A 13,298-nucleotide genomic window follows, 5' to 3' on the forward strand; every position below is an offset into this window, starting at 1 on the left:
GTTATTAAAGCTGCTTGGGACCCAGACACATGGGAAAAACAGCCTCAAGTACTCCAAAGGGAAAAGATTCTGAATGATCTGGTGTAAAGGTAAGGAATGCAGCCTCTGAGCACATGGCAGTACACAAGCTCGTGTGCACACCACTGACCCTCTGAGTCATGGACAAGAGGTTACACGAGCCACACCCCAACAGAAGGGAATGTTTTAATACTTTTTACAAGCATGTTCCTTAAAAGCAATTTTAAAGCTTAAAGACACTGACAAGCAGGTTAGCCAGAAAAAAATGTATAACATTTTCAATTCCCTGATTAACAGCAGACAAATGAAATGTTACTGTCATGAGATAAGAAAAGAAAGAAACCGTAGAAGAGAGAAATTAATACGTATTTCCTATTTATGTCGTCAGGGACTTTAGTGACGCAGAGCCTCTGACATGCTGGCTTTGACATTTCTTGTACAATAATAAAGAAAGGACAGTATAAGGTTATTAAAACTGCAGCACATTTTAACCATTTTCCTTGAATAAACTAACACATATCTAAAAGTAGCTAACGTATTGTCATAATCGTGTAGTTTGCATTTACAGGATTTATAAAAAAAAATTTCTAGTGATATCTGGAATGTAAGCTTAAAAACATATGATGAAAATTACCCCTTGGTCCTGTCAAAGTATCACTGTGATTAGATGTATAACATCATTTGGAGGTGACAGCAAAATATTAAATTTGAGAGCCTTGATGAATCTGAGGGCCCAGGACAAAAAGTGACTCTCCTATGCCCTTCCTCACTGCCATGAGAGGCTCATTACTTCTATTTTTTCCTATAAACTTACCACAATATTATTATCGTTTCTATTTTGTAGTTGAGGAAACTGGGACCAATAGGTTAAACCATTTGCTCAAAATGGCAGCCCTTTGGTAGAAAGTGTCATGATTCAGCCACAGATCGTTTGGCCTCCCAAACCCACGCCTCTCCGAGAGTCATCCTGAAGCAATGTGCATGGCGCATTATGGGGTCAGACTGAAAAGTGTGCTCATAAAAAAGACCAAGTTGCATGAAACTCCTGATACAGTGACTAGCCTGTGGTCGGTGTATAAAAAAACAGTGGTCATTACCGTGAAACTCATGTTTCAGTGCACTAAGTAATACCTTCATATCCCGGAGAAGTCCATGTACCAGTCATGAAAACAAATGAATTCTTGAAGGATTTATTCAACTGGTTTAATCATTGTGAAAGGAGAAATCTTCAAGAAAATGCATACACTGTGACACAGTAAATGACATTACAAATCTCTCCTTTACCAAGTTTCTAGTTACAAAAAACTACGCAGATTGGGAGGCTAAACACTCCCAATGTTAACTAAATATAGTTAAAACTTCAAATAGAATTTGTTCATTGCAAAGGTTTGTTCAAAACCTGGACGTGTTTCTCCACTGTCATTCATGCATCTGACCATTCATTCCATAGGCGTTTATTGGGAGCCTGTCGGAGAGAAGGCATACTGTGTGTGTGTGTTTGTGGACAGCAAGCTGGGAGGGAGAGGTGAGTATTAGCTACAAGGAGGAATGAAACATTACCTGCAACTTCAAGGGACTTAAAACCCTCTGACTTGTAAGCCTAATACACTGCTGAGTGTTCTTTCGTCCGTATAAATGTCTCTTGCATTTGCCCCTTTCCATCCCTCTATTTATGTCCCCTGTTTTACCAATATGCTGTTCATTGGCTTCACACTACACAAGATTGACTGTTATATTTTCTTGCCATCAAGATTTTTAAAGTTTTGTGACTTTGACAAATTACCTCACCTTAAAAAGGAGCCTCAGCTTGCTTTATACGTAAAAGGGGAGAAATAAAAATTCACTGCTTAAAAGCTAAAGATTCAATCATTGGAGCTATGATTTTATGAAACTGCTCCCAACACAAAATAAACATTAACATTTGCAGGTGAGTACCACTTTTTATTCCTTATTCCTTTCTTAGCTTTCTGAAAATAGACTTTGGGATCTATGGTATTTGTGAGATGATTAATATTCTTTCTCCTTAACAAAAATCTTCAGGCTATTATTTAGATATCTCACTTACCTACATTATTTAGGTCTCTGATTCACCTACTTCCATCCATGCTCATCAAATCCATGCTCAACTGCTACCAGAGTGATCCAGGATGGATATGACCTATGATTCCCCCAGTTAAAACACTTCAGTGGCCATTCCTTGTAAACAATGTCCAAATGCCTTAGTGTGATTTTTCCCAATGTCGTCCATGTTTATTTTTCCCATCTTATTTCCCGGTGCACCACCTTGAGCCCTCCAGTTAACACTTAACTGTTTGCAACTCATTGATGCATTATATTCATTTTACAGTTATTTACTGAGCATAAGTTATACATTAGCCACTGTGCTAAGCTTAGGGAATCCTGAAGTAACCAAGGCAAATGTGACCCACCTTCAGAGAGCTTATAGTCTAGTTTAAAAGGGTTCATACAGCTGTTTACAGCAGCCCCACAAATGCCTGGAGAATTTCAGAGCTGAATCTCTCTATGAAATCCCTCCTGCCTACCTGCCCTGCCCACATAGAAGAGCTGACCCTGCCCACATCCTCCATCTGCACTCATACACATTGCCATCCAAGCTTATCCAGCACTTTATTATAACAATACATGCACGAGTCTACCTCACCAAGACAGTGCATAAGCAATGACCATCTCCTATTCATCTTTGAAATGAATCAAAGGACATGGAAACAGACACTGTGAAGATCATGGCCAAGCACACAGAAACACGTAATAACCTTCTGTCTAGAAATGAAAGACTGAAGGAATTGATTATCTTTGCAAAAACCAAAAAAAGTTTTTCCCTTTTCAGTTTCTTCAAATCGTTCTGTAGAGTGCAAGTCCCTTAGGGTCAAGGACCATATGTTACTGGCCCTGTGCTGGGCACATACTAATCACAAAATAAGTATTTGTTGAATATATACTCTAGATATACAGTTCATAATGACTAGGCCATGGTAAGAATGTCACAATGTCGTACTCTAGAGAACTGAAACCAACGCTAATCAGATTGACAAGGCCCCAAGAAAATGTACCTGTGTACGGTATAAAATCCATTTTATGATTGTATCATTTGAGTCCTCAAGTCTAGTCACTGGACATATAGGCAGAGAAAGAATCACAAAACCTTAGAATGAGTCATTCTTACCACAGCCAAGATACTGTAGCTCTAGGTGACGTAAAAAGAAACGAATTTCAAATTTAGAAAATGCTATTGGTTCCTATAGTAGATAATAACAATAATAGCAAATATATACAGTGTTTTTTGCTTGCCAGGCACTGTTCAAAGCATTTTACATGTACTAACTCATTAAATTCTCCTGTCAACCCTACAAGATATCTCCACTATACACACAAGCAAAATGAGGGACAGACAGGTAAAGTAATTTGCTCAGCTGATAACTGGATTTGCACCCAGGACGTCTGGCTCCAGTGTCTTTGCTCTTAACCACAATACTAGTCTCATTCTTTATGGTTACATAATAATAAAAGGCCATGCAGACCCTGTGAAAGCAAACGCCTTCCTAAACATATGTGGTATATTTCAGGAGTCCTTAACTTCTTTGTAGTACTGACTTCTATTTTATATTTGAAGTTTACAAAAAAACCCCAGTATTTATAAGTGAGACAATAGAGGGAGGACAATGGAAGTTAGAGAAGGATCTGAAAGAAATTATATAAGGGCTGTTGGTCATACTGTAATACTACCTAAACAAACATATCATACATAATTAGATGGGAAAATCCACCTAAGGTACTGGTACCGTGCAAAAAGACTCCTTAGAAAGTACTGAATACATTTCATCTGTACAGCCAGCAGAGATTAACGGTGTTGGTAGCTTCTGTAAAAATTATTTTTAAAATAATCCTTATCTATCAATCGCTACTTCATTCCCAATAATATAAACAAGGCATGGGTTCAAGCTACGGCTTTGAACAAGTCATTCATAAAAAGTAAGTAGTTAGAAATAGAATTATACCCCATTAAATACACAAACATACCATAGAGAGCCTTTGCACTTGTTCTTGAACTGTGTTCTCTGTCCATGGAAAAGGTGGGTGGTGATCCGTAGCCACTGCAAAAAAAAAAAAAAAAAGGTCATCGTGCTGAGTTAAAGTCCAAAGTAAGCAATAAAATGTCAAAACTACAAATAAAAATTCCAGTGGACCACAATCACCATGTGTTTTTAAAGAACATATAGAGTTTATACAACCGGCTCTGTAAAATAGAGCCAGATACTGATCCAGTCAAGAAATAGGCTATTGGATCCTGACCCACCGTGGATGGAGGCTGGTACAAACGGCAACCTCTCAGGCATCTAGTCAGAACCGCAGCCAGGGGGATTCAACAAGGTTGAAGCTGCCTTAGAAAAATTTAAGTCTGCCATACTGAATTGAGCTGCGAGCAGTGACCCAACCATAAAAAGTTCTCAGTCATTTAGACTGTAACGAAACAGACACTGCTTTCACAAATACTTAAAATGCAGTTAATGAAAATAACACGGTATCATTAAATTTGACCAGCTTTACCTGGTACTTCTAGCTTACTGTTGCTGTTATGTGAAGCAAACATATTATTTGAATTTTTAAAATGTATTCAGTAAACATTTACTAAGCCCTAAAATCTAGAAGAATGAGGGGTGAGGCGGGGCGGGGGGGAGGGTACTGTTAATAAAACAAGTAAAAAAAAAGTTAAGAAAAGATAAATAAATAAATTAAAAATAAAATAAAACAAGTAAAATGGTTACAACAGAATGTGACATCTGGGTTAAACTAATAGATATAACATCAAATAAGGACTAAATTTTTATAAGGATGCCCAAGAAGGCTTCACTGGCATTTAAGCAGAATCTAAAAGAATGGAAAGCAGTTCTAGAGGCAGGCGGAGAATTAAGTGAGGAAAAAGCATGTAGATCTGGCTCAAGAACTAGCATGACGCCCGAGGGGAAAAGCATCTAGTGGGATTGGAAGAGATGCATGACTCGAGAAGTAGGGAAGGCAAATAGAGGCTTAAGGACTAAATTTCTATTCTCTAGATGGAGTAAATATCTTTATACTGGGAAGTAACATGATCCAAACAACTTTTTAAGAAAGATAATCCAGGAATTAATGGCAAGGTAACCAGATGGAAAGGTGCTGCAAAAATTCAGGTAGGAGATAAAGGCCACAAATAAAGTTAGAAAAGAAAGAATAGTATGGGATAGAATCAAGAGTTCCTTAATAGAAGAAATTATAATAAATTCATGATTAAATGGATATTTGTTATAAGAAAAAGAAAAAAATTGAGGGTGTGGCAAAACTTTCTGGCTTGAATAAATTGATGGACAAGATGAAGATAGTACTTGACATGCTCCCCTGGTGTCTCTTACCGACCAACACCAAAGGGATTTGCAATCATCTTTGTAAGAGAAAGGTGAAGCAATGTGAACAACCTGGTTCTGAAAAATGTGAATAACGTGGTTGTGAAAAATAATGAACTCTATACCATGATGGCCAATACAAAATAACAACAATATTAACCACAATATATAAGGCAATGGCCACTTAAGTCAGGGCGGTGATTTCAAATTATATCTAAAGCCATAGGGACTTGTCTCTTTTTGTTTTACACAATGGTAAATATCTTGAGAGACTGGACTAGATGACATTTAACTTTCCTCAAATGCAAATATTTTATGAATAACAAAAAAAGAATGCTCCAGGGGGCTTCCCTGGTGGCGCAGTGCCTGAGAATCTGCCTACCAATGCAGGGGACACGGGTTCGAGCCCTGGTCTGGGAAGATCCCACACGCCGCGGAGCAACTGGGCCCGGTGAGCCACAATTACTGAGCCTGCACGTCTGGAGCCTGTGCTCCGCAACAAGAGAGGCTGCGACAGTGAGAGGCCCGCGCACCGCAATGAAGAGTGGCCCCCACTCGAGGCAACTAGAGAAAGCGCTCACACAGAAACGAAGACCCAACACAGCCATAAATTAATTAATTAATTAATTAAAAAAAAAAAGAATGCTCCAGAGAAAGTGAAAGCTATGAAGTAGAGTATGTATGCAACTATGGAAAGCAATAATACATAAAATACCAGAACCAAATGTCTTCTATTAGATCACTATCATTGGGGTTGATATTACTTAACCATCTTTTTCTTAAGAGACACAGTAAACTTTTAACAATAACGTATCTTAGTGTTAGAAAGAAATTATATATTGAGGAATGAACTACATAAAGAAATGAAAGAGATCTTTTCATTGAAAATACAAAACAATTAAAACCACCAAATCAAATTTAAAAAACCAAGAGATTAAATATAAAATTTCCAACTTACTTCATTTGAGATGGATACATTCCAAAACCACTGGGATGATTAGAAATATGACCATTCATTATGACTTTAATGTTCTGAAAAAAGAAAGGTACATAGATTGAAGGCATTAAAAAGGTTGAGACATCTCAGTTTTAAAGTTTTTCATTCAACAAACTATGTGTCACTTCCAGGATGATGCTAGAAATATAAAGATCTCCACCCTCAAAGAGCTCAGGCTCCAGAAGTACAGATGGACATATAAGCAAAGATTAAATTGGCATTTAACATTAATATACTAAAATTGTAAGCAAATATAAAAAAGAAACATTTTAAATATAATTCTGAACCCTCTAACTACAAAAACATAATCCTATATTCCCCTCAACCTCATCATTGGCAGTTTTATGAAATGTTACTTTGTTTAATGTTTCATTATGAAAGTAATATAAGCTCATAAAATTAAAAAACTTGAGAAATATGGAAAAGCACAAAATACAAAAAAGTACAGAGGGGAAAAATATCACCCGGAGCCCTATCATTTAAAGATAACCATCAGAGGTTCCTTAAAGAACTAAAAATGGAACCACCATACGACTCAGCAATCCCACTACCGGGCATATACCCTGAGAAAACCGTAATTCAAAAAGAGTCATGTACCACAATGTTCATTGCAGCTCTATTTACAATAGCCAGGACATGGAAGCAACCTAAGTGTCCATCGACAGATGAATGGATAAAGAAGATGTGGCACATATATACAATGGAATATTACTCAGCCATAAAAAGAAACGAAATTGAGTTATTTGTAGTGAGGTGGATGGACCTAGAGTCTGTTATATAGAGTGAAGTCAGAAAGAGAAGAACAAATACCGTATGCTAACACATATATACGCAATCTGAAAAAAAAAAAGGTCTGAAGAACCTAGGGGCAGGACAGGAATAAAGACGCAGACGTAGAGAATGGACTTGAGGACATGGGGAGGGGGAAGGCTAAGCTGGGTGAAGTGAGAGAGCGGCATGGACATATATACACTACCAAATGTAAAACAGATAGCTAGTGGGAAGCAGCCACATAGCACAGGGAGATCAGCTTGGTGCTTTGTGACCACCTAGAGGGGTGGGATAGGGAGGGTGGGAGGGAGACACAAGAGGGAGGGGATATGGGGATATATGTAAATGTATAGCTGATTTACTATGTTATAAAGCAGAAACTAACAAACCATTGTAAAGCAGTTATACTCCAATAAAGATGTTAAAATAAATAAATAAATAAAAATAACCATTTAACAGTCCTGTCAATTTCCTCCAGTCTTTTTTCCTGTATCTAGTTTTCCTTCCTTCCTTCCTTCCTTCCTTCCTTCCTTCCTCCATCCCTCCCTCCCTTCCTTCCATTTTCTTATTTCCTTCTTTCAAAGTACATATGACAACATCCTATATATACACTTGGATACACCTTTTTTTTCAAGACGGTATTCATTTACACAACTTTTACTTTTCACAAGAAAACTTTTTAAATTAACACCATAAATTTATCTTCAGAAACCATTTTTAATCTGTTTCACAAATTAAACAAATTTCCTTCAAACAAGATAAATGCAAATAAGTAAAACTTCCTTACTGCCAAATCCAACGGCCTTTTTTTTTCTCCTCGACAGTACAGCTACACCTGAATTACTTCTATTCACCCCTGAACATGTGGCCCTTCCTGCTTTCTGTGGCACTAAACTATTTTGGATCTTGTCTTACTTTTCTGACTTCTGTATACATTACATTACTATGTCTTTTCAATAACTGAGAGGCAGGTAGGACATAGCCCAGCTTTATCATAAGACAAAGGCAAAGAGTAGAAATATTAACAACTACTGTGTGAGTTAACTGTCAGGTACTATGATGGATCCTGGCACTACCAAGGTGGTCAAAAGAGACATAGTCCTAGCTTTGGGCCAATAGTCTAGTGGGAAAAACAACATTTAGTGAATAAATATAAAATTTTAAATTGTTGTTACTATCACAAAGGGAAAATTCAGGGTCACTTGGGGGGGGGTATATAATATGGGAACTTAATTCAGATTGGGAGGGCACAGAAAGCCTGCATAAAGAACATTCAAGACCTAGTAACTTCCAGTTAATGCTTTCTCATTCTTCACATTTCAATTCAATCACCGTGTCCTCAGGGAAGCATTTACTGACCTCTGTGAATAGATAAAAGCCCACCACTATCAGATACTCTCAGCACAATACACAATTTCTCAAAGTATTTACCACAGTTGTAATTTCTCATTTGTTTAAATTAATTCCTGATTCTTCACTAGACTTTAAGCTCCATAAGGGCAGAGCTGCTTTGATGACTGCTGTTTCTTAAGCAGTAAGAATAGTACAAAATATTTAATATTTGAATTAAATATTAATTCAAATAAAGAAAGAAGGAAGGAGAGTCCATGTCCTACTCTTCAAAGAGTTTACTGTATTCTTAAGGAGACAAAACCAATCCATATGAAACACACAGTAAATAAGTCCCAATGTATGTGGCTCTATTTTAAACCTACTAGAGGTTCTGAGGTAGGAAATGCAAGGCAACTGCCACAATATTTTGAAGGGCTGGGACTTGACCTAGTTCTTAAAGAATGGATAGGATTTATAAAGGTCCTCAAAACACTCAAGTTTTTTTTTTTTTAATTTATTAGTACTTTTTAATTTTATTTATTTTTGGCTGTGTTGGGTCTTCGTTGCTGCGTGCGGGTATTCTCTAGTTGTGGTGAGCGGGGGTTACTCTTCGTTGCAGCACGTGGGCTTCTCACTGCAGTGGCTTCTCTTGTTGCGGAGCACGGGCTCTAGGAGTGCGGACTTCAGTAGCTGTGGCATGCAGGCTTCAGTAGTTGTGGCACAGGCTTAGCGTCTCCATGGCATGTGGGATCTTCCCGGACCAGGGCTCGAACCCATGTCCCCTGCATCGGCAGGCAGATTCTTAACCACTGCACCACCAGGGAAACCCAAAACGCTCATTTAATTCAACCTTTCCTGAAGTCTTGTCCATATTTATTCACAGCTTAGAAGCAAATTTCCAAATTAAGGAACAAAGAAATATTGACCTCTAACCAAGTATTGCATCCATAAAATTACATTACATTTGTACTATATTATCATTTGTTTTTATTATTGTTGTTTATTTTCCTTCAATTTATACTTAGATACAATCAGTATACAGAGGTAAACCAATTCTCCGGAGAAAAATAAACCCCTGATTTGTAGTACTTCCTGATTTCCTTGGTATAAGTATTCCCACCATGGCCCATTTCAAGCTAGCATTGGTTTAACAGCAGCTTACAAAATCCTAAATATTTCACAATTGGCTCTCACAAGTCTACAGAATCAAGTGAGAGCACATCACTGTTACATTCTGGAATTTGGGCCAGGACACAGGCCTGGGATAACATTATGGATCTAGAGCTAAAGGTTAGGACAGAGGCTTTCACAGACGCCTGGAACTTTTAACACCATTTCTGGCACTAGCTAGCCGAAAGGAAGTCAATTAAGCCTGTGTCTCAATTTTCTCATCAGTAAAATACAGATAATTCTTGGTCTTTCTAGCTCACAGGGCCAGTGAAAGATCAAATGAGATAGATGTACAAGTTTCTTCTAAAGTTAAAAAAAAAAAAAAAGAAGTATTCTTTTAAAACAAGCTGGTTCATTCAGCACATAAATTAAACCCCCAGGGTTTGCAGTCGTTTTGATCTAGTTTGCATTTTAAACCCACAGCAGGTGGTTTTAGTGAAAAGAGATAGCCATAACCGTCTCATCTTTTTCATGTTTAATTCTTCATGACAGTCAAATAAATTCGGGGTTTGTTTTGCTTTAAAATAGTGATCTGTCAGAATAAGAGAATAGAATAAACGGGAATAGAAAATGTTGATTTGCTAAACTGAATTTTAAATATAGAAACTTTTCTCTTTGGCAACCATAGTGTCATTTGTCAGAGATGCTCAGGTAGCAATATAGAAGGTTTCAGATATTTAAACACAGCAACGCAGGGCACACCTTGCAAAGGAAACAATTACAAATGTTTTCTCCCCTTTAGGCTTTTAAGAGACATATCCAATTTATACCTATATGGACTATATGTATATATAATATAGAAGAACCATCAGTCTTACTGAGAAATCAGCTGCTTTTATTTTTATTAACTCTTAAAACAACTTAAAAACTGAGACAAAGTTTTTCTTCATTACGTTTTTTTTTTTTTTTTTTTTTTTTTTTTTGCGGTACGCGGGCCTCTCACTGTTGTGGCCTCTCCCGTTGCGGAGCACAGGCTCTGGATGCGCAGGCTCAGCGGCCATGGCTCACGGGCCCAGCCGCTCTGCGGCATGTGGGATCCTCCCGAACCGGGGCACAAACCCGTGTCCCCTGCATCGGCAGGCAGACTCTCAACCACTGCGCCACCAGGGAAGCCCTCTTCATTACTTTTAAGGACTCACAAATTCAGTTAACTCTACTATATTAACTACTTAATTCCAAAAACGTGTACACTAAAATCTTCATAATAGCTTCCAACAAATCTGAAATAAGAATATCAGTTTCCTTATGAAAACATTTCTTGTAAGTCATAGTTACTATAATTTTCTCCTTATTTTCTCCAGCAAATAAAGTGGTAAATTTAAGATCTCAGTTCAACATACCCAAAATGTTGAACACTGAAATTTTCAAAGGAAAATAAATAGAATGTATGAAAATCATGGTAAGCAGAAACAAATGAGGCTATATTAAGGCTAAACCAGCAAGTTAAAATTGTATTGGAAAGTTTAAGATCCCAAATATAAATAAATAAATAACAATTTATATTTCCGTTTCTTTTCTTCACTCTTGCTTGCATATGGTATCAATTTTCAAATTGATGAATGAGTTTGCAGTCATCACGCAGTGTTAGAATCCCGTCTACCCAATCTAGCTACCACACAATGACTTGTGCTCTCAGAAAAATGTCACAGACACCTTTTTGTTTATTTAAGTTTTTGTTAGTCTGTTTGAGTGTACCTATCTTGAAGTATCTGTATTTCAGTTTCAGTTTAAGTCACATCTCTGGGTCTAAGTTATAACCAAGATAGGGGTGAGGAGATTGATTACCATCATTATTTAGGGTTTTAACTAAAAGACCGTTGAAATGTAATTTCTACCAATGCTTTGTGACATTGTCTACTAGTGATTGCGCTTAATTTACTAAAAGACAAAAAAATGTGCTTTAAACCTGCTAAATCATCACATATTCTGTCTCCTTCTGTGTCTTCTAGGAGTAATTTTCAATACATCTTACCAGTACTGTTGTCTGTAGAGATGTCACCTTCTCTATTTCTCTGTGTCATTTGGTCTAATATTTAGTAATAAAGAATTTGTGTGTGTGAATAAATTTAGGAAACTAATAACAGTAAACTGTTATGATAACAGTAATAATAATGATGATGACAATAGTAGCTAACACTTGTGAAGGTGTCACAATAATTTCTAGGCCATATGGAAGCACAATATTTTCTCAAGGCCAATATCGATGTAGAAAGAGTAATTCTTTGCCTTAAAGGCACAATACCTTGTAATCACTTAAAATAATTAACTTGACTCCTCTTTTTTTATAATTCCGAGAAAAATGTTTCACTGTTTATAGGTAAGATCATAATTTGGGGGAAAATATATGTTCAATTCAGAATGTTATTGGTTTAACAATTAGATGAAGAAAAATATTTGTTACTAAAATTTAATAAGCAGAAGAAGAACTACAATCCTGCAATCTGTGGAACAAAAACCACATTCACGGAAAGATAGACAAGATGAAAAGGCAGAGGGTTATGTACCAGATGAAGAAAAAACATAAAACCCTGGAAAAACAACTAAATGAAGTGGAGATAGGCAACCTTCCAGAAAAGGAATTCAGAATAATGATAGTGAAGATAATCCAGGACCTCGGAAAAAGAATGGAGGCAAAGATCGAGAAGATGCAAGAAATGTTTAACATAGACCTAGAAGAATTAAAGAACAAACAGAGATGAACAATACAATAACTAAAATGAAAACTACACTAGAAGGAATCAATAGCAGAATAACTGAGGCAGAAGAACGGAAAAGTGACCTGGAAGACAGAATGGTGGAATTCACTACTGTGGAACAAAATAAAGAAAAAAGAATGAAAAGAAATGAAGACAGCCTAAGAGACCTCTGGAATAACATTAAACACAACAACATTCACATTATAGAGGTCCCAGAAGGAGAAGAGAGAGAAAGGACCACAGAAAATATTTGAAGAGATTATGTCGAAAACTTCCCTAACATGGGAAAGGAAATAGCCACCCAAGTCCAGGAAGCGCAGCGAGTCCCATACAGGATAAACCCAGGGAGCAACACGCCGAGACACATAGTAAGCAAATTGGCAAAAATTAAAGACAAAGAAAAATTATTGAAAGCAGCAAGGGAAAAATGACAAATAACATACAAGGGAACTCCCAGAAGGTTAACAGCTGATTTCTCAGCAGAAACTCTACAAGCCAGAAGGCAGTGGCATGATATACTTAAAGTGATGAAAGGGAAGAACCTACAACCAAGATTACTCTACCCAGCAAGGATCTCATTCAGATTCAATGGAGAAATCAAAAGCTTTACACACAAGCAAAAGCTAAGAGAATTCAGCACCACCAAATCATCTCTACAACAAACGCTAAAGGAACTTCTCTAAGTGGGAAACACAAGAGAAGAAAAGGACCTACAAAAACAAACCGAAAACAATTAAGAAAATGGTCATAGGAACATCGTATCGATAATTACCTTAAATGTGAATGGATTAAATGCTCCAACCAAAAGACACAGGCTCGCTGAATGGATACAAAAACAAGACCCATATATATGCTGTCTACAAGAGACCCACTTCAGACCTAGGGAAACATACAGATGGAAAGTGAGGGGATGGAAAA

General features: G+C 37.1%; 1 protein-coding gene across 10 annotated transcripts in view; it reads right to left on the reverse strand.

Annotated features, from left to right (window-relative positions):
* Positions 1-13,298, reverse strand: part of EPS8 (EGFR pathway substrate 8, signaling adaptor) — a 247,205-nt gene that overhangs the window by 67,128 nt on the left and 166,779 nt on the right. For all 10 annotated transcript variants that reach the window (XM_082850613.1, XM_082850621.1, XM_082850619.1 and 7 more), the window contains 2 exons: positions 6,373-6,446; positions 4,057-4,130 (listed from right to left, as the gene is read on the reverse strand). In XM_082850613.1, the coding sequence (XP_082706739.1) occupies positions 4,057-4,130; positions 6,373-6,446 (148 nt within the window). The remainder of the gene's footprint in view (positions 1-4,056; positions 4,131-6,372; positions 6,447-13,298) is intronic.

Source organism: Leucopleurus acutus (genome assembly GCF_964270905.1).
Source record: "Leucopleurus acutus genome assembly, chromosome: 11".
In the NCBI taxonomy this organism is placed as follows: domain Eukaryota; kingdom Metazoa; phylum Chordata; class Mammalia; order Artiodactyla; family Delphinidae; genus Leucopleurus; species Leucopleurus acutus.